General features: G+C 41.9%; 2 protein-coding genes across 2 annotated transcripts in view; one reads left to right on the top strand and one right to left on the bottom strand.

Moving 5' to 3' along the window:
* Positions 1 to 25,285, top strand: part of LOC138441134 (large ribosomal subunit protein uL16-like) — a 790,661-nt gene that overhangs the window by 425,030 nt on the left and 340,346 nt on the right. The window lies entirely within an intron of this gene.
* ALDH7A1 (aldehyde dehydrogenase 7 family member A1) overlaps positions 1 to 25,285 on the bottom strand; it is a 38,840-nt gene that overhangs the window by 12,824 nt on the left and 731 nt on the right. The window contains exons 2-11 of the mRNA XM_069589529.1: positions 23,909 to 23,962; positions 23,165 to 23,230; positions 15,639 to 15,719; positions 15,154 to 15,277; positions 11,946 to 12,078; positions 9,890 to 9,934; positions 6,491 to 6,568; positions 4,554 to 4,651; positions 2,006 to 2,047; positions 38 to 132 (exon numbers count right to left, since the gene is read on the bottom strand). Of these exons, the coding sequence (XP_069445630.1) occupies positions 38 to 132; positions 2,006 to 2,047; positions 4,554 to 4,651; positions 6,491 to 6,568; positions 9,890 to 9,934; positions 11,946 to 12,078; positions 15,154 to 15,277; positions 15,639 to 15,719; positions 23,165 to 23,230; positions 23,909 to 23,962 (816 nt within the window). The remainder of the gene's footprint in view (positions 1 to 37; positions 133 to 2,005; positions 2,048 to 4,553; positions 4,652 to 6,490; positions 6,569 to 9,889; positions 9,935 to 11,945; positions 12,079 to 15,153; positions 15,278 to 15,638; positions 15,720 to 23,164; positions 23,231 to 23,908; positions 23,963 to 25,285) is intronic.

Here is a 25,285-nt window from a genome sequence, read left to right as displayed (position 1 = left end):
ACACGGGACACCCTCACATGCCCACGCAGACACTCACCAGGCGCCTCGCCGTGGTACACCTCTGGCCGGCTGTCCCCACGGCTGCAAAGAGAGCTGAGGGGACGACTAAGCTGAGGTCCGCATCCTCAAAAGCTTAGGGAAATAAAACACACCCATTAGTGTCGTGAAGTAGGCAGACAAGGTACTTGACACTAAGTGGTGGGAGACGATGCCTTTAGAAAGCACAGGAAGAGAACATCAGAACTATTTCTCTACGATGAGCAGGTTCACACTGCAGAGGCAACTTCTCTCCCAGGGAAAATGATATGAGAATAGAGTGATGAGTTCATCCTCTTCTGATCTGTTTTATCTTTCACCTCTCGGGAGTTTCTGGTGCTGACTAAGCCTTGTCTGCACCCCCACGTGATCTCTTCTATAAGACACCGTTGTCTTTGTCAGTTTTACTTACCCCCACCCTCAACCCCACGGCTGATTACAATGGCAGCTTCCCTGGGCCAGAGAGAGCCCATTGGGACCCTTCTGATTTATTACCACCATCAAACCAAGCTCTCTAACAATATCTACACCCTCACCTGCATCAGTCCGTTCCCTTAAATGCCACTTGATCCCCCCTCTATAGAAGTTTTTTCAAATCTCTCAAATCCCTCGGGCCCTTTACTCCCACACCAGACGACCGCATCCTGCACTTGGTGAAAAGTCTTGGAGTGATAAGCCCTGTCCTGCTTCCTCTGCATCTGAAGAGATCAACACAAAATGACCTCCAGATTCCTCTCCCCTTTTGCCTATATTCCTTCCTCCTACTTTTCTGCCCTCTGAAGAAAAATGAGCCTCGTCTTTACAAGATTAACCCTTCCGGTGATACACTGTATTACTTATGACTCGTTACTTTCCACCCCTTCCAGAAACTTACAGTCCCAACTGCCTTTTACATCCTCAATTTTCCCCTGCCCAGCCTAACAGCATTCTCAGACTAATGTGATGGTTAAGAAGGTAGTTTGTACAACCAAACAGACCAAAGTTCTTATCCATCCCCATCCCTTTTTAGTTGTGTTATTTTTACCTTTTTAAGCCTCAGTTTCCTCATCCATGAAATGGAATACTATTATCTGGGGTACTAATGGACAATAGGAAGGAGTTTTAGAAAGAGAGCTGTGCTCTGGGGTCTGATTGCCAAGATACAAATGCTGACTCTGTCACTTCAGGCACATATCATTTTAAGCCTCAGTGTAACCTTCAAATGAGATTAATAAAGGTATCTGCCTCACGGGACTACTGTGGGGATTAAATGACATATGGCATATGAAACAGCTTATCACAGAACTTGTCAAATGCCAAGTGATCAATAAACATTAACTGTATTTTTTAATCAGCTCTCTTTACAAGATTAGAAGTTCATCCAGAACAAATCCTTCGTCATACACTTTTCTATCCCTGGTGTCCCCCACAAACACAAAAGCATTAAACACGATAACGACAGCAATGTACAATTAGGAAGTTTTTTTATCATAAAATTCATGATTCTATGAAGTCTCAACCAGCTGATATTCATTATATTATCCAGAAGTTACGCTGGTGGACTATTTCCTTTTGTGTCAAACAAGTGAAAAAGAGAATTAAATAATCTCTAAGACTATAGCTAAATGATAAAATACCTCAAGGAAGTGTTCCTTCCCAATGTAAAAGCACTCAATATTCCACTGATGACAAGCTAGTATTTCTGGAAACAGATCATATACGAGTGACTTATTTATTCTAGAGAAACATGTGGCCAGTTAAAAAAAAAATAGGAGAACAAGAAACATGCCACATCAGAAAGTCTCACACACAGGTTCTAAGCCCCAGGTAACATTTTCCAAACACGAACACACTGTGTTCTGCCTCATAAAGAACAGTTCCCACGCACGGGAGTTAGATCTCAAACAACACAGAACAGATGAGTTCTACACATTCAGGATGACTACAGAAGACATGTCAACCAGAAAACAAACAAAAAAGGCAACCTTACCTATAATGGCATTGTTTCCTCCAAGTTCTAATAAACTTCTCCCTTTAAAAATATGTAAACAGAAATTCATGCCTATTTCAGTTGATTGCACACACCTGCAAACCACAGCCTATCCCATTAGTTTTACTTTCAGATTTAAAATACAGCATAAGCATAAACCAGTTGTACCTTAAGGAAAAGAAAAAAGAACGAGCATTGCGTTAATGTCAAGATGACCGATTTCAATAACTGTATGATGGTTATATGACAGAAAGGCCTTGTTCTTAGGAAATACACAAACATATCTAAAGGAGTACAATGTCTTCAACTTTCTCAAAAGGTTCAAAAACAATATACTCTCACAATATGTATGTGTTTCTGTGTGTGTATGTGTGTGTGTGCTGCTGAAGAGAAAGCGATTTTAAAAATGGGGCAAGTGATTGGTAAAACTTATTAATGAGTATATGGGATTCTTTGTGTTAGTCTTGGAATTTCTCTAAGCTTGAAATTATATCCCCTTAAACTCGAAACAGTTAGTGTAAAATGGTACAGTCACCGAGGAAAATTATATGACAATTTCCCAAGAACTTAAGCACAGTACTACCATAAGATCTAACAATTCCACCTCTGGGTACTTAACCATAAGAAGTAAACAGGGGCCTCAGTAGTATTTGCAATAGCAACTTTCATAATAGCTAAAACGTAGAATCAACCCTAGTATCTACAGAGAAACGCACAGATAAATAAACAGGGCTATATCCATACTTGGAATATTACTCAGTCTTAAAAGGGAAGTTCTGACACACGCTACAACATGGATAAACCTTGAAGATAACTATGCTAAGCGAAATAACTGGACACAGAAAGACGTCTACTGTATGATTCTACTTATAAGAGGTTCTTAGAATAATCAAGTCTGAGACAGAAAACAGAATGCTTGTTCCCAAGGGCTAGGAGAAGGAAGAAATGCCGAACTGGTTTTTAATGGGTAGAGGTGGGAAGACAAAAAAAGTTCTGGAAATGGATGATGGTGACAGTTTCACAATAATATAAGTGCAAATGTATTAATGCAACTGAACTGTACAGTTAAAAAATATATATATATAAACCAAATGTTTATATATATATATACACACACACATATATATTATCACAATAAAAAAGTTTAAAAATTATGTGCTCATTGTAGAAAATTATTTGGGAAAAAAAAGGCAAAAAAGAATCAAATAAGCCAAAGGCACGGCACAAGTTACCATGAAATCTCTCCTCATAATTTGATACAGTGCCTTCCAATCTCTTTCCTATACATCTATATCCAGTGGAGATCATAATAATCAATTTCACTTTATTTCCTCAATAAAAACCTATCAGTTCAGTTTTTCTCTAAATTATTAAGAGCTATATTTTTAAAAACATCCCAATATAGCATCCCATCACCATGATACAAGCCACCTTTTGTTTAAGAACTTCTCTAGTGTTGCATATATTGGCTGTTGATTACCTACCTCTCGATCATCTACTTAGGTCAGGGGCAAAGGGTGTCAATATTATAGCTCCTGATACACACTGCCAACTTACATTCCAGGAAGGAATACAGGAGGTTATGTACACCATTCTCATTTCACACTCCTGAGCACTGAGATTTGAGATCCGTTTGCCTCAACTTAGAGCTGTGTTTACTACTGACCTTTTAAATATAGTTATTTTTTTCTTAACTGCACTTCAAAATCAGCTTCTATGTAAGTCACTTTTATCTCCCTGTGCCACTGGCAGCATGTGTGACTACAGGAGAGTATGTTCTCACCTCCACTACTCTGAAGCAGTTAAGCATCAGATGGATTTTTATTTTTAAAGGAACTTTTTTTTTTTTTGGCTTCTTGGGTCTTCCTTGCTGCGTGGGCTTTTCTCTAGTTAGACTGAGGGGCTGCTCTCTAGTGTGGGCTTCTCACTGAGGTGGCTTCTTTTGTTGCAGAGCATGGGGCTCTTGGGCCTGTAGGCTTCAGTAGTTGTGGCTTCTGGGCTCAACAGCACCAGCTCAACAGCTGCGCACAGCTTAGCTGCTTCAAGGCATGTAGGATCTTCCTGGATCAAGGATCAAACCCATGTCACCTGCAGTGCCAGGTAGATTGTTTACCACTGAGCCACCAGGGACGCCTAAGCATCAAGTGGATATTAAATTACATGGGGATGGGGCTGTTATTACCAAAGCCACTGCGAGCTGCATCATAAATGAGAGAAGAACAGACGCAAATCTTCTATACCGCATTCAGTCTAGGTCCTGTACTCTGAATGGTCCTGATTAAATCGCGAGTTTTCGTTTTTTACTTGCTAAACTGGTCTGTTACAGATTAATAAATACATTTGATATGATTCTAATACAGTCAGTTGGGGAGGGAATGAAATCCTTTTCCAAATTATGGTATCATATCTGCTGTTAATATTAACCCACTGTTAACTGTATCTTTTCTTTTACTTGGACAGTCAAATAATCCATGGAAAAAACCCAATCTTTAGATTGCACATCCATAGTTGAGGGTATTAAAATGTTCATTATAAAGCCAACACTTACCAAACCTCTCCTGTACCATGAGCGCCACCTGTTTTCCCACCTGAGTGCTCCCGGTGAAGGACAGCAGGTCCACCCGCTCATCCTTGGCCATTGCTGTGCTGCAGGGGAACAGACACGGTCACCCAAGCAGAGAAACCCAGCAATGGTGGCATCTGACAGTGCCTAACCCATTCTGGGAGCTCTCCATAAACAGAAATCACCTCAAGGATGTTGTTAAGGAAGATATTCCTTCTTGTACTGATGGGTGACTGGACATTTCAACTGGACCATTTCCTTGATGAGCATCTCAGTTATTTTTAAGTCTCTTAAAACTGATTCTTTCAAGAATTAAAAGTTTAGGGACTTCCCTGGTGGTCCAGTGGTTAAGCCTCCATGCTCCCAATGCAGGGTGCACGGGTTCAGTCCCGGGTCAGGGAACTGAGATCCCACATGCTGCGTGGCTTGACTAAAAACAAACTCTTCAAAAATAAAATAATTAAAAAATATTTTTGAAAAAGAATTAAAAGTGCAAAGACTGTAAGGAAATATCCTAATTATGCCTCATGGAAGCTGACTTAGAAAGTCTGTGCTAGGATTTCCAGTTTCTAAGGAAGGTAGACCAGACACTGTCAATCTGAACCTCCTTGCTTATAGCTCAGTGCTTCAAAGGGTGTGGTGTGTGCCAAGCAAGACAGATACAGATTCAGACCAATGCAGGGCTGGAAATGCTGATGACACTGTGCATGTGGGCTTTCCCAGGTCAGTCCAGCACACATGGGCACTGACACTCAAGGGGGTTGCTGCTTAAAGCCCTCTTGCACACACTACTGTTACCATCTGAGCTATACCAAGGCCAACTTGAAGGACTGCACGTCCTAAGTATAAGAACAGAGTGGGTCAAAGGATAGACATATTTTAAATGTCATGTTTTAAATGACATTTAGATAATACTTCACTATATGCACTCTTTATATGGCAGTTGTATTTTCTAAATAAAATTTCTAAAATGTTCTCACTTATCTTTAAAAAAAAGTCTTTACTACTCCTTTTTGAGACTGCCCATTAAGTACAATAGATGGAGACAAGAGTAAGACTTTCACCATACCAGTAAGGGCTCTAAGACCTGACTCCTAGGAAACGTCACCTCATAGAAAGTCCAGGCCAGTAGAACCAGCTTTTACTATGATTTAGAGAAAGTGTAGTCCATTCCAGCTGAAAAAGGAGGTTGTGACATTCTGACAAGTGAAAGAAGCCAAACACAAAGGCAACATGTTGTATGATTCCATTTATAAGAAATATCCCAGACAGGCAAATACAGAGACAGGAAGTAGAAGAGGGGTTGCCGGGGGAAGAGGGAGGGGAAGTGACTGCTATGTGTATCAGGCTCTTTTGAGGGGAGGGTAACAAAGATGTTCTGGAATAAGGTAATGAGGATGGCTGTACAACACTGTGACTATTCTAAAAACCACTGAACTGTACATTTTTAAAGAGAGAACTTTATGGTATGTGAATTACATGGCAACTTTTGAAAAACAATACATCAGAAGTTGGGTCTCCAGGGTTCCCTTCTTTGGTCACGGAGGAACCCAGAGGATAGGCTGCGTGTCCTCGGTGCGGAGTGAGACAGCAGAGCACCCCTCCACAGCTCTGCTTTCTAAGTGAGCACATTGATAAATCAAGCGCCAGGAAACCACAGGCTGCACGCTGGCACAGTAATGCGTAACACAAACACCTTACAAGAGCATCTCTGGGCAACGAAAAAAGACAGTTCTCACTCACTCTCCAACAACAGCTACATATTAATGAAGTAAAGCCCAGTGAGATCTGTAACAGTAAAGATTTCAAAATACCACTCTCACCTCCTCCACTATATTGGGTTTTGAAATTCTAGTAAAGATGATTCTAGGTGATCATCCCAGGTCCTTCAGCAGAAAGACACTCTGGGCCTGCTGACTTACCCGACATCTGCTCCACCACAAGTCAAGGAACAAATTGCACCAGGCAGCTTGTTGTCCTCCAGAACTTTGGCTATTATCCTAGAAAAGAGAAGGCGATGCTAAGGAAGGGACTGATTTGACTTCTTACCAAATTTTGAAAATTAATAAATTCCAACCATTCAACTTTCCTTTTTCAACTTTCTCTCCCATCCCTCAAATATCTAGGCCTAGATTTCTCCTCACATACTAGAGGAGGTTTTCAAACACTTGAAAGCAGAACTTTTTTTTTTTCCCCCTAAAAGAAACTTCAGAATAAGACAGGAAAAATACACAAAAGACCTAAAGCATTGGTCAGGAAGTTCAAGTGATCACTGTTCTCAAATATTTTCTGCCCAACTAAGAAGACATCCAGTTCAAAGTGGGAAACTGATTGCAGGGCTTTTGGGGGGCAGGTGGGGGAGCCCTTTCTCATCACAAATCCATTAAAATAATGTTAAAGAAATAAAAAGGGCTATATGGAATAAAACCCAGAAAGATGAAGAAAATGAAGGATAGTTTCCATTTGCCATGAGAGGTTTTGCCACATCTCTTCCAACCAGAGCCAGCTAGAGAAATGGTAAAGGATGAGATGGGAAAAGGTTCCCCAAACCAAGAGGGGATGTGGAGGAAACAGCAGAGGGCGCAGGACCCCAAAGAAGTTAGGGACGAGTGTCTACTGGCTTCCCACCAACCTCTTAGTCAGGAAACAGTGCCCCACCCACCAGACTAAAGTAAGGTGGACAAGCACAGTCCTTTCTTAAGGCTATGCTTACAACTTAGGCTGTTAGAATCTAAATGAGAAACATGGCTCAATGCTATTTCAATCTGATTTTAAGTTGTAAAATATAGCTCCAGTAATTCCGATTTCTCTGAAACAGGGTTCTTTCGTTGATTTGGAGCTTCCTGGGGAGTAGGTGCCTCAATAGGGCAAAAATTCTTTTGACCTATCACCCCAAGCTACTGGCTACTTTCTCCCTGATATTTCATAAAGATTTAAATCCTATACCCACTTCCATAAATACCCAATGGTATGATACCATTATCATACCCAAGTAAATTCTCCAATTGGCCCCCAAAATGTCCTTTACAGCTGTTTTCTTTCCTCCACCCATCAAGGGTCACACACTGTAGCTGTCATGTCTGAGACTAAGGATCAGGTTGTATAATTCTCTCCAGGGACTCAGGGTGTATCTACCGTCTGCGCAAGCAGCTGATTGCACCTGAAGGGTAGGCATTTTGCTTTGCACCTGTAGGTAAAAGTTAATCAAACCCTCTTTCCCTAATTCATGAGAATCTGACCTTGGGTTAACTCTTGTTTTGTTCCTCAGCTTACCTGATAAACACCAATGTCAACAATGCTATCTAGACAACATGGCTCATGGTAAAAGCAACCCCTGGCTGATCACCCCCATCTAAACTGGAATAATGACCCAAGAACTGTGACTGGAGCCTCATGCTTCTGCTCTTCTCTGAGGGCAGTGGCTTCCGTAACTACATGTCCCTTGTGAGTGGTTGAAAGTCATGCATACAAGAATTGCTACAAGACTGTCTGGTTTCTGCGGGGCATTGAGCTTCTAAGCCAAGGTAACCCCTGTCCAGTGTATATCGCAACTCCTTTGCCCCAAATAAACTGCTCAAAAAACAGCGAATGAAGAGAAATGACTGTACCTGATGCTATCCTACCAGAAACTATGTTCCTGTCCTATATCCTTCTGAACAGACAGGTACAATACGTAGTCATCTTATGAGTCTGAACAGCAGCTGAATTTAATAACTCCCAGAGAAAAAAAATAAAAATAAAAACTCCCAGTGGATGGTATGATACCTTTGGTTAACTCCAGCACAATATATCATCATTTAACTTACTGTCTTCTATCACAAAAATCAGATGATATTCTCAATCATCAAAAAAATAAAATCAGCCATATTCCTAAGTGAACACCTCAAACCTTTCAAAGGTTTAACCAAATAAGTATTTAAAAGCACAAAGAATAACTTTATGCTTTAGAATAACAAAGCAATAACTGAAAACATCAAAATAATAATTTAATCAGCTATTTTATAACAACTGGCAAGTTAGTTCACCATGTTCATATTAACTGTTTGCTTGTTTTTTTAAGGATTATTTTTTTTAATTGCCTAGGGGAATCTCACCATTTTTATGTGTTTTGTATATGGGTTCTTTTTCATATTTAATTTGAACCCTTACCTTGAAAGATATTTGTTTCCTCAATATCACACATTCCTTTTAATACTGACACACACTACTCTCTTAGCCGACTTTTTGCTTCCTAAGCCAGTGTTCCTAAATGATCTTCTAACATTCAGTTCAGTTCAGTTCAGTTACTCAGTTGTGTCCAACTCTTTGCGACCCCATGAATCGCAGCACGCCAGGCCTCCCTGTCCATCACCAACTCCCGGAGTTCACTCAGACTCACGTCCATCGAGTCAGTGATGCCATCCAGCCATCTCATCCTCTGTCGTCCCCTTCTCCTTCTGCCCCTAATCCCTCCCAGCATCAAAGTCTTTTCCAATGAGTCAACTCTTCGCATGAGGTGGCCAAAGTACTCGAGTTTCAGCTTTAGCATCATTCCTTCCGAAGAAATCCCAGGGCTGATCTCTTTCAGAATGGACTGGTTGGATCTCCTTGCAGTCCAACATTAAGGACCCTCTTATGAACAGACTCCATCACAAGCTCTCTGCCAATAATTCTTAAATCAGAGAATGCAGGCCAGGCAAACAATGCATCATCAAAGGCCCGACATCACCCTACACAGGCAGCCATTCTCCTCTATACGTTCTCTAGTTCTGGAAGGATAAATCAGTAACACTGATTTATGACTTAACTAGTGTTATCACGTTTCCAAAGAGGAATAAATAAAACAGTAATTTTTAACCAAAAGATGAAATACATTTTAGACAGTGTCAGAAGAATCAGTTGAATAGTTTAACCCTTTCTTTGTTTTGCTAAGGTCTATTAAACAAGAACAATGAAAGTATGGGCCTGAGTAGAAATTAAGACCATTAACATGCTGCATAGTTACAGCATATAGCCCCTAAATTGCAAGACTATTTCCTCTCCACTGGATTTGTTTTTATTTTGCAAATGACAAAAAAAAAAAAAAAATGTTTTAAGAGTTCAAGTTCAACATTTATATCAGTATCTGGCATGTTTCCCATGACTTAAATTACATGGCCCTGAAAAGGATCTGTAAACTACACAATGATATAAAAATGTTATTACAATCAAAGAACAGAGTTTATCCAGATTCTATGCTAAAATAAATATGACACTTTCATGCCAGATTAAAAATTCAGTGCTATCAATCACCCTTTTACGATTCCCCCAGACCCAGGAAAAAGAAAGCCACACATACTTACTTTGTGACAGCTACACTAATGAGGGAAGTTGTAGGAGCTCCTTTCCTTGTAACAGTAAAAAATAAAAACAAAAAAAATCAGCTTAATTTGGTGAAAATCATAAATACCTTTTATTTGTAAGCAGAAGCAACAGTCTTTGTGAGGAAAAGTTCTAAGTAAATAAAAGAGCCTAATAACTGAAAGAGAAATCAGTCCTTCACTTTGGTGCCTCTGGAGCCCAAGGGACTATAATACTTTCCTAAGTATAAAAATGGCCCTGAGCAGTTCTGAACCTGCTTGCTGCACTGACCACAGGAACTTTACGTTAACCCCTGTCTATTGTGCAAACTGAGTAAAACAGAGATCAGTCAATGTGAACTTTCACTGAATAACTCGGGGGCTTCGGAAAACCATACTGCTAGCCTTTGGTAACATGATGCCAAATCATTAATCCTTCCAACTATGCCTTGCTTATATAGTCTTTGAGTACCTTCAACTGAGAACAACAATAAGATCAGTACACAGTAGTGGGGCAGACACAAAATGGGCAAAGACAATTCTCCTGGTTCTCCTGATGTAAGCTGCTCCACTGAACGTGAAAGCTAAAAGCAAGCAACTGTTTTGTCATCTATAAATACTGATATTTCCCCAGCTAACTTTTACTATCACATATTTTATAGCGATGTAACATTTAACACAGCAATGGGAAGACTGGCCAAGTGCCTCAGAATCTCTTGGGAATTCACTGTCAAATTTTTATTGAATTAAAAAAAAAAAAGAGTCGTGTTTCTAAAAGAAGGTTGTGACTTATCACAAGTTCTCTTTTCCCTCCTACTTGTTCATTTAGTTTTCTGCTTGTGAAATGTAGCATAATGAAGATTGTATCTGGTGTTCAGTTCAGGGTGTCCGAAGCTGCCACCCCATGGACTGCAGCATACCAGGGTTCCCTGTCCATCACCAACTGCTGGAGCTTCTCAGGGATTTGGCTCCCAGTTTCTGGCACACCCAGTATCAACAACCTCGGAACTGTCTGAATGACAGAAAGGCCTTTGTTATGCTACTGAGGTATCTAGTGCCCCTCCCCACAAGACAGCTTCAGGATGGGAGGTGGTGATGAGAAAGATCAATCATGGGGAGGGAAGGAGGAAGACTTGAGTTCAGTCGCATGTACAATGATTTACTCAATCATGCCAGTGTCATAAAAACCCCATAAAAATTCTGGACGCCAAAGCTCAGTGATGCCTTCTGGGTGTGAAAGTGATATGTCCTGACCTCACAGGGAGAGGGAAGGGATGCTGTGTTTGAAACCCTTCTAAACCACGCCCTAAATACATCCTTTACAACAAAAGTGCAACCATTAAATACTGCACTTCCTTGAGTTCTGTGGGCCATTCTAATGAATTACTGAAACCAATGTATGTGCTGTGCTTAAAGTCACTCAGTCGTGTCTGACTCTTTGCAACCCCACGGACTGTGGCCTGCCAGGTCCCCCTGTCCATGGGGATTCTCCAGGCAAGAATACTGGAGTGGGCTGCTATGCTCTCCTCCAGGGGATCTTCCCAACCCAGGGATCAAACCCAGGTCTCCCGCATTGGAGGCAGATTCTTTATCATCTGAGCCACCAGGGAAGCTCTACTGAAACCAGTGGTAACCTCCAAATCTGTAGACAGCCAGTGAGAACTGCAGATGTCCTGAGGACTGGGAACATTTGCAGCTAGCATCTTAAGAAGGAGGAGTCTTGTGGAAGACTGAGCCCCTAAACAGGTGGAGTCTGACACTGAGTCCAAGCAATTAATGTCTAAATTGAATTACACTATACTTGCCTGGGGTAGAGATAACTAGAAGGAAGAGGGTATAAGGTTGTGTCAAAAAGTTAAGTCAAAAAATATAAATTTTACTGATGGTAAAATATGTAAATAACTAAAACCCAGCATTTCACAACTAGCAGGTGTCACTTGCTATGTTAACGGAAATAGTAGAAAACATTTGAAAACATTTGCAATACTTTCAGTAGTACCTGAAAACGGAGACTTTTACCATCTAACTAGTGGATAAAAAAAAAACAAACCGTTCTTACCAAAGGCAAGCGTTCCCGCAGATCATGGCAATGGCGTTGTTCCAGCCATACACGGCCACAGGGAAGTTGAAAGCAGTGATGATTCCAACCAGGCCTACAGGATTCCACTGTTCAATGAGAGCATGGCCAGGTCCTGAGGATGAAGAAGGCATGCAACATGCTTAAACACATTAAGTTAATGCCTGTCGAGGTCACAAAAACAAAGTCGGCAATCTTTCATTTTCAGAACAAAGATGCACCAGATCAGGTGGGGACTACAGATGCTTTGTACAGATCATCTTACACAGCTGGGGGACACTGGTACATTCGCCAGCATACAACGAATGCTGTTATTACCAGACTACCTTATAAACCATGAGGATATCCATTAAGCCTCTACTCCTCAAAGGAACTCTGTGGATCAGGGCAGTGCCAGTCCCATCTGGGAGACAAGGAGACTTCAGAGAGGAAACGAGACATGTCCTCGGTAATGTGATGGCCAAGGGCAGGGCACAACCACAACACAGGAGTCACGACTCTCCGGGCCATGCTCCTGACCGGGCCGGATGAGGCCCTCAGCTCACCTCTCTAAATTCAGGACAAGGTGACTCACGTACAGGGGGAAAGTAAGTTTTAACAATTACATAAACGTTGAAAGAACTAAGTGTACACATCTTTACATACATATAGGAAAACTGAAAATATAAATTAAAATAGTTGTCTCTTATAGACCAACTTAAGTCACCATAATGCCACAAGTTGTTGTCCAGTCGCTCAGTTGTGCCTGACTCTTTGCAACCCCAGGGACTGCAGCACCCCAGGCTTCCCTGTCCTTCACCATCTCCCGGAGTTTGCTCAAACTCACGTCCATTGAGTTGGTGCTGCCATCCAACCATCTCACCCCACAAGAGCCTTATTTAATCAAAGGCAGCTGAAGCAGTGAAGAACCAGAGCAAGGAGTGCGAAGGTTCGTGAAACCTGGCTAAAAGCATTAGGAAGGCCGCACTCCCAGCCATCTGCCTTTCGGCCATGCTCAGCCTGTCAGCAAGAACAGGGAACCCAGCACTTGTTCCACCTCACTCCCAGGCCCTCCCTTAGTCCGGGAACCCTATTCCCCCTGGAGGTGATGTGCTGGTACAGTCTCCTCCTCACAGAGCCTACCTCCTCCTCTCTGCCCCTCCCCTCCGTATCCTTCTCTCCAGGGAGACAGTATAGCTTTGAAGACATGACGCCCCCCACTTGCCACACTCTGGCAACCCCATCACTACCAGAGCTGCCCTCAGGATAAAGTCCCTTCCCGAGGTTCCTTCTCCACCCATCTCTCCCTTCATCCTGCACCCTCCGGCAGGGCTGCAGTAACACAGTTCCCCAAATAAGCCAAGTTCTCCCATCTTAAGCTTTCACACAGGCTTCTTCCCAGTTTAAAATCACCCCTGGGAATACCCTGGCAGTGCAGTGGTTAAGATTTCATGCTTCCACCACAGGGCACAGGTATGATCCCTGGTTGAGGAACTAAGTTAAGATCCTGCATGCCGTGTGGCCAATAAGTAAAAATAAACAAAATTAAAATGCAAGGAATCTACAGCTTTATACATTTCTTGAGGGAAAGGACTACATTTTTTCAACCAAGTTATTACCTATTAGATCATTTGGCAGACACTCAACAAGCATTAACTGAATGAATGAAGTCAAAGTTACCCAAGAGCTTCTGCATAAATGAATAATCTATTTTTTTAAAGTGTAAACAATTGAAAAGGATTTTAATTGGTGAGTCAGACATTAGAGCAGGTAAAAATCAAAGTTACTTGCTTGCACATATATACCATCCCAAACTGGCAGTTTACTTTCTTAACTCTGAAAAACCTCTGAAAGTGTTCAATATAAAATTAACCTTGGCTAATGGGACTCACTGTTACACAGCAAATTATGGACAATAACTGTACATTTGAAAAGAACCCCCTCTTTCTACCAGCAGGGAATTTGCCCAATATTCCAAGAGGAAACAGGAAAACATGATTTTTTTAAAATGTCTTTTCCTGATTATAAATGTAACCTAATTCCCAGCGTGGCAACTTTGGAAAATATAGAAGAAAGACAATACCAACCATTAATAATTCTGCCTTGACAGATAACCACCATTACTACTTCAGGAGATTTCCACCTCTGTGCTTTCAATACGGTCACATGAACTCACCTGGTTTGTTCCATTGACGTGGCAAACACTACAAACTGGGTAAGCCCTTGTCCCCGTCACTGAGTACAAGGTTGCAGCACAGTTTAACTGGCAAAGACTGAAACACCCCAAATACCTGTTACTTGGGAACTGGTCATCCTTACAACAAAACAGCCATTAAAAAAAAAAAAAGATGAAGGAAGCACCTTATCGGAACAATATGAAACAACTTCTAAGATACATTAAGTAGGAAAAAAGTATAAAACAGAACACATGGTTTGCTACATATCTGTCTGCACCTGAATAAGCTCCAGAAAGATACACTCAAGAGACCAGAAACATTTGATATGTTCATGGGAATGCTATGGAGTATCCCACTGGGAGGAGGAAAATATTTCTTCCTTCACCTTTTTATTCCTCTTTAATTTTGTGAAATGAAAAAGACTATCTTTTCAAAAAAATCAAAATAATCTAAAAATAAGTATGTATTAAAAAAGAAGACAAAAGAAGTAAAAATAAGTACAACTTTCCTATAAAGTTTGCGGTTGGGGAAGGCAATCATTATGATCTCTTGACAATATCTGCTAATAGACTGCCAAAATTATTTGTTCAGCCTTTGTCATGATTGGACATTTAGGCCATTTCCATTGTTTCCTGTTAATGGGACAATGCTCAACCCTAACACTTGAACCTCAGTTGCATTTCAGATTATTTACTTAAATTAATATTCTGGAAACTTGCATTAAATATTTAACAGATTTAAGGGAAACTTGCATTAAATATTTTCGGGATAGATATTTTTCCAAACTGTTTTCCAGATAAGACTGGTGATTCACTTCACAAAGTCTCCACCCATGAACTTGCCAACGCTGAGCTTTATCTTAAAAAATTTAAAAAGTTTAAGCATCTTGATCTGATTATTTTCACCTGTTTTAATTTGACTTTCTTAGTAAAGAGATTAAAGACATTTTCATATACAAGTATTTTGTGGAAACTGCTCACAATCAGAGAATCTGGGGGAGTTCCCTGTTTCGGAGTGCAATACTTAGCACTTACTTTCAGAAGGCAGGATGGGTCCCCCAATCATCCGAGATAAGCCAACAGCATAATCACAAACATCCACGTATTCCTGAACTTCTCCCACACCTTCCACCAAGATCTTCCCCATCTCCAAAGACACCTAAAAATACAAAAGACCAAGCAGCATTTTTCCAACAGAATTCCTGCTTTAAACATTAAATTTGAGGTGGGGAAAGCAAAACATTTTGTTTCTGCTTTGTGAGGGTTATAAACCACAGTCTGTTCTTATTTTTCTGAAGAATTTTAAAGCCCAAGAATTGTCTTCACATTTTCCTATCCATCTTGTTAATCCTTCCTCTAAAGAAAAGATTTTTGAAATATATGTTACAAATTTATATACACGTATATTTTTGAAATACATAAATTATGACCTTAAAAAGATCACAATCTTATACACAAAAGTACGAAACAGCCTTATTCTTCACTCAAAGTACTATATATTTACTACAAAAATACTTTACCAAGCTTCCTAGCACTTGGATCTTCTCCCGCAAGGCATCACCAATCTGTCTCACGATTTCTCCTCGCTTTGGAGCAGGAATCTAAGGAAGGAATGGCATTTTAGTGTCTGCTGAAAAGTGTAAGCTCATGTCTATTATCACGGTACTAATGTGCTGTTAAAGAACAAAGCACAACCACATCAAAAACATCTGTTTTGATCTCATCAGTGTCTGATGTGACAGGCCTTAAAACCCATTCCAGAGAGCAAGAAAATATACAGATGACACATTCTTGGTGAGCAAGGACTGCGCCAAGTACAGAGAGAAATTCAGATTGGACACAACTTTCTGGGATGACACTGCATGCTTAGTTGTTTGTTCCTTCAGCCGTGCCCGACTCTCTGTGACCCTATGGGCCATGGCCTGCCAGTCTCCTCTGTCCATGGGATTCTCCAGGCAAGACTACTGGAGTGGTGGGATGACTCTACAAAGCTCTAAATACCTTACATAACCTGTAACCCTATATGATTCCCAGTGATGTTTTCACATGGGTCAAACTGATTGCAAACCCAAACCCTAAATCAGCTTACTTAGGCTGGTGTCCAAAATCCATTCAATCATACCACCCTCTCACGAAATACTTTCTGAGCACATACTGTGTGACATCAGCAATACTAGGCAGTGGAGCTAAAATAACTGAGGCACTCATGGAGCTCAGGGCTCTTCTTCACTCTCTCTCTTCCCCAAATGTACACCAAATATCCTTGTATAGTTTTTCTAATCTAAGGGTAGCCTGGCTTTCTATTAACATTTAAAATGCATCCTGCGCCCCCACTACTTTGAACAGGCAGTTCTACTTCTGGAAATTGAACATAAACATTAGTGTGCAAAAGTATAGGTTACAGCAGCATTTACCGCGGTGCCGTTTCCAGCAGAGAAACAGAAGCCATCCCAATGCCCATCAGCACATGATTGGTTAATTACGGCATAGCCATAAATGGAGGGCTTCCCTGGCAGCTCAGAAGGTTAAGAATCAGTCTGCAATGCAGGAGACTGGGGTTTGATCCCTGGGTTGTGAAGATCCCCTGGAGGAGAGCATGGGAACCCACTCCAGTATTCTTGCCTGGAGAATCCCCATGGACAGAGGAGCCTGGTACGCTACAGTTCATGGGTTCACAAAGAGTTGGACATGACTGAGTGACTGAGCAAAGAACAGCACATAAAATGTCTGGACACTTTCTAAAAAGAATAAAGTAGATTTATAAGGAAAAACTTTTAAAGAGCCGTAACAAGACAACAAAAAAAAAGCAAGATAATGCATATGGTAAGTAAACTTTTGCTTAAATTTGATGGCATATACAACAAGAGGTTAACAGTTGCAATTTCCAGGAAATGGAATCACAACATTTTGATTCTCTGCATTGTGTACGTCTGCAACATTTGCTATTTTTATGATACATGCACACTTTTGGAAACAGTAAACAAAAATTGTAACATTAAATGAAATAGCAAAGATCCTCTGTATTTTCTAAGGCACTGAATGAGTTGAACCAAATTTAGACCACACATTTATAGCCTTAGCAAATTGGTTAATTTCAACTCAGAATGGCTAATTCAGTACACATGACTATTCTGAGCTTATTTATTCTACCAGTCTTTGAACCACCACTTACTGCACACACTTTATGTGCCAGATAGTGTGCTATTCCCCAGGATTCAAGGGAAACAAGGCAGCTAGATTCAAATCCACTGGGGATGGCAGACACAACACAGGAGATTATAATCTCACATGGTAAGCGCCATGATGGCGCTAAACTACACAAGTGGACCACCTGTGACTACTAACCCAGCGTTACGTGGGGGCAAGGAGATGGGAAGGAAGGGGGCTTTTTAAAGAGTTGAGGCCTACAGCATGATTGGTGTTTGCCATCTGAAGAGGTAGATAAAGGAGAGGGAGATTATGGGGGACAGAGAGATAACATACGCAAAGGCTAAAAGGCAAGAGAATATGATAATTTCGGGAAACTATAAAGACTTCAAAGAAGTAGGAGTGGAAAGGAGGGGCCACACTGCAAAGGACCATGTAAAGGATCCAAAGAGCAGTGGGGAAATCACTAGAGGGTTTTGTACAGTGGGGAGAAAAATCACAGTGCGTTTTAATTTTTTAGCCACATCATGCAGCATGCAGGGACTTAGCTCCCCGATCAAGGACCAAATCCAGGCCCACTGCAGCGGAAGCAGTCTTAACCCCTGGACCACCAAGAAAGTCCCTCACAGTGCATTTTAAAACACCACTCTAGATGTGGTACAGGAAATGTTATCAGAGGGAGGAAAGACTCAGGCAGGAAAACTATGAAGCCAGACAAGGGATGATGGCTGTCTGGACCACAAAAACAGCAAGAGACAAACATAATTCAAACTGTTAAGACCTGGCAACTGATCAAGCCTCAACCCTGGGTACACATTAGAACCCATCACCCAAGGTTTAAACTACATTCCCTCTCAGACCACTCAAACTTGACTTTTCTTCTTTCTTTCTTCCCGCTTCCAAAACGATGGGTAGGAGCAGCAAGAGATAAAAAGAATGTCAGGATTAAGTACGAGGTGAGGGATGAGGTTGAGCAGGAAACCGGGAAGACAGTCCCATTCCCGTGTGGGTTTGACCAGCCCAGCACAACAGCACATCAATAACCTTAGACCCTCCTGAGACAGCCACCGAGAGTCCTCATCCCTGCACACTTCACTCTGAAGTCAGGTCTACAGCGAGCATCAGAGGCAGCCATGAACAGGGAACTAAGAGCACCGAGCTTGTCATCCGCTGAGCCCCTGGGGAAGTATTCCAAAGACAACTGTGTTACAGGGCTACAGAGACACATGTATACCTATGGCTGAGTCATGTTAATATGCGGCAGAAAACAAAATTCTACAAAGCAATTATCCTTCAATTAAAAATTAACTTAAAAAAAAGAGAGAGCTACAGGTATCTGGAATCCTTTTATGCAGCTGGAGAAGGCCCATTCGAGTTCCTGTCATCAAGAGAAGAAAGAGACTCTGCCTTTCCTCCTCACCAGGAGTACAGAAGGAAAGTGATGATACCCACAGGGGATGCAGACGGGCAGAAACAGGTGGCATTCGGACTAAACCAGCTCATGAAAGAAAGCAGCAGAGCAAGAATTCCCAACCAGGTTCTTGGTGGTTAATTTTAGTTAAGAGAAACATTTTTATAAACTGCCTTTTCATATTTTTATACTCTGTCTCCTTTTTCCTTTAAAAAAAAAAAAAGTTCCCTTTGAAAAATTCCAGGTCGAATACAAAGAAACTAAATGAAACTGTGGTTTGCCCTCACAGGCAAGGCACCCAGAAGGGTCAGGGCCAAGCAGAAGTAGCCCCATGCAAGTGAGGGGCCAAGAGGAGTGTGTGCACCTGGAGGGGACCAAGCTTTGTTCTGTTCATGTTTGAGGAGTCCTGGAGACACAGTGAAGAAATGCTCTGCTTTCTCCTTAAACTCTGGACTCAACTGCTTAACTCAAATTCCAACAAGTGGGATTCCCAACTGATTCTAACATCACCCAGAAAAGCCACTCGTTCCCATTTAGCAGCCCCACTCTACGGAGACAAATAAAAATGAAGAGCAGAAAGAGAAACAACACTAGGTGCAGAGGCTGGCATGACCGTGGAAGAGCAGACTTCAAACCAGCACCTGAATTCGAAAACAGCACCAACAGCAAAGTACAGCACAATATTAAAGACATCACAGTGCCATCTGCCACCCCCTTGAGCAAAGCCAAGATTGACCTAAAAGTCAGTTCAGGGAAAGAAAAGACCCCGAATTCACACAAATCTTTTTTCATACAAGACTGTATTTACTATGGGTATATACACACATATAACGGAAGTTTCTAATCAAAAGTTCCACTAGCATTCAAAACAACACATGCAAAGAGTGACTCTTAACGCAACTTATGGACTTCAGTTACTACTGATGTGCCCGTATTGGCTCACCAATTTTAAGAGCTACCCCACTAAGGCAGGGTGTTAATATAGGAAACTTAGGAGTTCAGAATAAGCCACCCCAGAATCGGCCAATCCGACAAGTTCTGTGGCTTTACTTTGAGCTACAGATAATTAAGGCCCAGAAGACTCAGGAAAAGATTTCTAACTCCCCTTAACAGCCCAAAAGAAATTAGAAAGGGACCTGTACCACGAGTTATCACCAGTGAAAACTTTTTTATATCTGACTTATCTGCATGAGAGGGAAAATATCTGCTTACCGAACACTTGCTCTGCTCACATTCCTAGCAACTATCCTCCTCCTTTTTGAAGCCCCGGGCTCCTATCCCTTTACTTAGCTCAGGATGGTGTTTAAGCCTCAACTGCCTGCTGCCTTTGGGTCTCATATCTTTATGCCTCCCCCTCATAAAAAATTAAAATTTGTTTTTCTCCTGCTAATCTGTTGTATATTGGCTAATTATTAGGCCAGCCAAAGAACATAGAAGGGAAGAATAAAAAAATTTCCTCCCCTACAGTTTCACCCTAAAACTGTTCTAGTTCAGTTGAGTTGCTCAGTCGTGTCCAACTCTTTGCGACCCCATGAATCGCAGCACGCCAGGCCTCCCTGTCCATCCCCAACTCCCGGAGTTCACTCAGACTCACATCTATCGAGTCTGTGATGCCATCCAGCCATCTCATCCTCTGTCGTCCCCTTTTCCTCCTGCCCCCAATCCCATCCAGCATCAGTCTTTTCCAATGAGTCAGCTCTTCTCATGAGGTGGCCAAAGTACTAGAGCTTCAGCTTTAGCATCATTCCTTCCAAAGAAATCCCAGGGCTGATCTCCTTGCAGTCCAAGGGACTCTCAAGGGTCTTCTCCAACACCACAGTTCAAAAGCATGATTTCTTCAGCACTCAGCTTTCTTCACAGTCCAACTCTCACATCCATACATGACCACAGGAAAAACCATAGCCTTGACTAGATGGACCTTTGTTGGCAAAGTAATATCTATGCTTTTCAAAATGCTATCTAGGTTGGTCATAACTTTTCTTCCAAGGAGTAAGCGTCTTTTAATTTCATGGCTGCAGTCACCGTCTGCAGTGATTTTGGAGCCCCCCAAAATAAAGTCTGACACTATTTCCACTGTTTCCCTATCTATTTCCCATGAAGTGATGGGACCAGATGCCAGGATCTTCGTTTTCTGAATGTTGAGCTTTAAGCCAACTTTTTCACTCTCTACTTTTCACTTTCATCAAGAGGCTTTTTAGTTCCTCTTCACTTTCTGCCATAAGGGTCGTGTCATCTGCATATCTGAGGTTATTGGTATTTCTCCCGGCAATCTTGATTCCAGCTTGTGCTTCTTCCAGCCCAGCGTTTCTCATGATGTACTCTGCATAGAAGTTAAATAAGCAGGGTGACAATATACAGCATTGATGTACTCCTTTTCCTATTTGGAACCAGTCTGTTGTTTCATGTCCAGTTCTAACTGTTGCTTCCTGACCTGCACATAGGTTTCTCAAGAGGCAGGTCAGGTGGTCTGGCATTCCCATCTCTTTCAGAATTTTCCACAGTTTATTATGATCCACACAGTCAAAGGCTTTGGCGTAGTCAATAAAGCAGAAATAGATGTTTTTCTGGAACTCTCTTGCTTTTTCCATGATCCAGCGGATGTTGGCAAGTTGATCTCTGGCTCCTCTGCCTTTTCTAAAACCAGCTTGAACATCAGGGAGTTCACAGTTCACGTATTGCTGAAGCCTGGCTTGAAGGATTTTGAGCATTACTTTACTAGCATGTGAGATGAGTGCAATTGTGCGGTAGTTTGAGCATTCTTTGGCATTGCCTTTCTTTGGGATTGGAATGAAAACTGACCTTTTCCAGTCCTGTAAAGTACAGCACAATATTAGCATCATCTTTCAGGATTTGAAATAGCTCAACTGGAATTCCATTACCTCCACTAGCTTTGTTCATAGTGATGCTTTCTAAGGCCCACTTGACGACACATTCCAGGATGTCAGGCTCTAGATGAGTGATCACACCATCGTGATTATCCAGGTTGTGAAGATCTTTTTTGTACAGTTCTTCTGCGTATTCTTGCCACCTCTTCTTAATATCTTCTGCTTCTGTTAGGTCTATACCATTTCTGTCCTTTATCGAGCCCATCTTTGCATGAAATTTCCCCTTGGTAGCTCTAAAACTGTTCTAAAATATAGTCTATTAATTGAAAAAACAAAAACAATATAGCTGTCCCTCATTATCCATGAGAGATTGATTCAGGACCCCCATGGATTCCAAAACCTGTGGATGCTCAAGCACCTTATACAGAGTGGTGGAGAACAGTCAGCACTCCATACCTGCAGATGTGAGCCCAGCAGATGGGGAATGAGCTGATTTAAAATAAAGTTGGCATGGCATCGGTCACTATTCTCTACATTGCTAAGATGAACTTCACTTAGCACACTACTTTTGGAAGCAGTATTTTCTCTGTTCAAGGATTTTTTCTGTTCAGTTTTTGATTGTATACAATAAACCCTGAGCCTAACTTATAGCCCAAATAGTTAAAGGCAACGTTCTTCCTGCTTTGCACAGAGGCAGTCTCTTGGCTAACAGTAACCCTGCATCCAGTTCAGGGCTCTCCTTCCCCAAGTCCCCAGAGCAACCACTGATTCAGGAGGAAAAAAACAAAAAAAACCCACTGAGGCTCAGCAGCACATGGTTCTAAAAATCAAAAACAGGTACTAAGGTTTACCCCTGCGTGTAAGCATGTTAAATGATTGACTCATTTAACCCTTATGATAACCCAAGAGGTAAGCACACCTGGCCTCCCCTTTCTACAAAAGACAAAGCACACTAAGGCAAAGTAACTACCTGGGGCAGAGCTGGGTTAACATTTCAGGATATTCCTATAGCTTCAGGCCAAGTATCTCAGGCAGAAGACCAAAAGGGATGTTCAGGGTAAACTGGAAGATCCAGACTAAGCCAGTTCTTTACTCTCCCCTCCTCCAGAGCCTGGCCCTCATCTATCGACAGCTCAGGGTGGCCCAGTCCAGCTCCAGTCAGTGCCTACACCTGCTCACAGAACTAGTTGAGACAGAGACAGGGGAGGCAGAATTAGCCTAAGGGCTTCATCAGACTGCCAAGGAACTGAAGCCTAGGCCCTATGAGAGCTGCTGCTGACACCACTCCCTCTGAACCAAGAATGCCGACCTACTAACATCCCCTCCCTGCCCCTAAAAAAACTTGGAGGTGGAGGAGGAGCATATGGTTTATTTTTAGCATAGAGATTCCTTTCTCTTTGCTTAATTTTTGGAGACTTGGGTGTTCATAGATCAGTTGGAGATGAAAGTGTTCATAGATTGCTTACGCTACAATAGTACAGAGTTCCTTTCCCTTTAAAATTACCCTGCTATTGAAGGCAAAATATGGAAAAGAGTACTAATTTAGGACTACAGCTTAGAGATAGTCACAGCCCCCAAGAAGCTCCAGTATCAGCAAGGGGGTGCTGGCTGCCTCCTTGTGTGTCATTACAGTAGATATTTGTGTCCCGGACTCTGTACTTACATCTGCCCAGATGCTCCATGCTTCTCTTGCTTTCTCTACAGTTTCTTCATAGTCAGCCATGCTGGCCTAAATAAATATTTGGAGGGAGACAAAGGGAAAAGGGCAGTGATGATCTCCTAAGAACATAGACTTTTGGAAAAGAATTGTAAAATCCCCAGTGACCCTAAGATTTGTGTTTTAAAATGATTATCACGCCTTACACTTCCCAAAACTTGCTGGAATTTGCTAAGTTAGAATCTGTACTTTTTAAAACCTTGCCTTTCAAAGCAAGGTCCAGGAGCCTCATCTGTGAGCAATACCTGAAGTATATTAGAAATTCAGAACCTCAGGCTACAACCTAGATTCAAGAGGTCAGAACATTCACCTTAACCCAAGTTCCCTGGTGATCCAGAAACACAGACCTCAGTGGAACCCCTCTTGGGCAGTCCTCTCCAGGGGTCTCCTTTTCCAGGGCACATATACTCTCACAGAGTACAGGGTCTCCCCGAGAAATCTTTTTTTCCAGCCAGGCAGTGTAGCATGCAGGATCTAAGTTCCCGGACCAGGATCAAACACGTGTTCCCAGCAACTGAAGCCCAATATCTTAACCACTGAACCTGCAGGAAAGTCCCTCCCCCAGACATTCTTAAAAGTTAAAAGGAAACATTCTTTGACTTTGTAAATTTGTATTACTCAGTGGTCACTGGCACAAACTCCCTAAGGGCATTTTGCATGTAAAGAAAAAAAAAAAAAAAAAGCACGTACCTGTCTGACTCTGGCAATGGGCTCATTGTTAGCAGGACAATAGGTGGTGATAACCTAAAACAAAAAGATGATCTACATAAATAGAAAATGGAGGGCAGACCAAACGGAGGAAGGTAAAAAGGAAGATGGGGCAAGGGCGGGAGCTAAGATACAATAACCAAACTCAGACCCTTTACATTGGTGGTGGTGGTGGTTTAGTGGCTAAGTCGTGTCCGACTCTTGTGACCCCACGGACTGTAGCCCGCCAGGATGCTCTGTCCATGGGATTCTCCAGGTGAGAATACTGCAGTGGGTTGCCATTTCCTTCTCCATTAACTTGTTACAAACAGGAGACTAGAGTTTTCACTTTTGACCTGAACACTCAGAACAACTTTTTCACCAAAACCCACCCTCGCCATCTAAATGTTAAGCATCTACACAAAAGGCTAAAAGTAATATGTTATTTTGCCTCTTCTTCCATTAACAGACCAAGGTTACAAGTTTTAGGGACTTCCCTATAGCTCAAATGGTAAAGAATCTGCCTGCAATGCAGGAGACCTGGGTCAGGAAGATCCCCTGGAGAAGGGAATGGCAATCGGCTCCAGTATTCTCACGTGGAGAATCTCACGGACAGTGGACCCCGGCGAGCTACAGTCCGCAGGGCCGCAAGAGTCGGACACGACTGAGCAAACACACTCGCAGTTACGTTTAGCTTATTCCCTCTCTCCATAACTCTGCCCACCCTCTGGTCAGAGGTGAAAAGGCCAAGGCTAGACAACCATGGGAAAGGCGTGTGTCCACATGAACTGGAGGGATAAATTAGGGGAAAAAAAACCAAAACCAACACCCAGGTATAGCTTTAAAAAGGCTTTCAGGAAAGGGTATTTTATCCATGAACCTAATAACTGGATACCACAGAAAAAAACAGGATAAAACCACCAATGGGGGATTGGGAACAATTAAAACCACCTGCACTTCCTACAGCCACAGATAACTAAAAGATGCTTTTCCTCCAACAAAGCAGGTTCATTCAATAAACTGTTGGGATGTTATATAACGTTTTCTTATAAGTTTTCTTTCATACGCAGCCCTCAAAAAAACTCCAAGTAGTAACAACCTTATCTTTCCATCCTAGTCTATAAAACATTTTACTGAACATTAACTGAGAGTCAAGCTACTGTTAGGGTCTGGAAATAGAGAAATGCTGAAAATCTGGCCCTCAAGGAAGCTCTGAGCCCAATGACTGAAAAACAGAACTTCAGCAACTTCGAGCTTGCATTCCAGAGGATTTCAAAAGATAATATAATACTGTAGAACATTACCTGTGGCGCACGTCACATGCGAGGAGCCACAGTCAAGTAGAAAAGTCAGATGGTTTCCACCGCCAAGTGTGTGGCA

The sequence above is a fragment of the Ovis canadensis genome, chromosome 5 (genome assembly GCF_042477335.2).
Source record: "Ovis canadensis isolate MfBH-ARS-UI-01 breed Bighorn chromosome 5, ARS-UI_OviCan_v2, whole genome shotgun sequence".
In the NCBI taxonomy this organism is placed as follows: Eukaryota; Metazoa; Chordata; class Mammalia; order Artiodactyla; family Bovidae; genus Ovis; species Ovis canadensis.
Note: the sequence above shows the minus strand (reverse complement) of the source record. Positions and strands in the feature narration are given on the sequence as shown.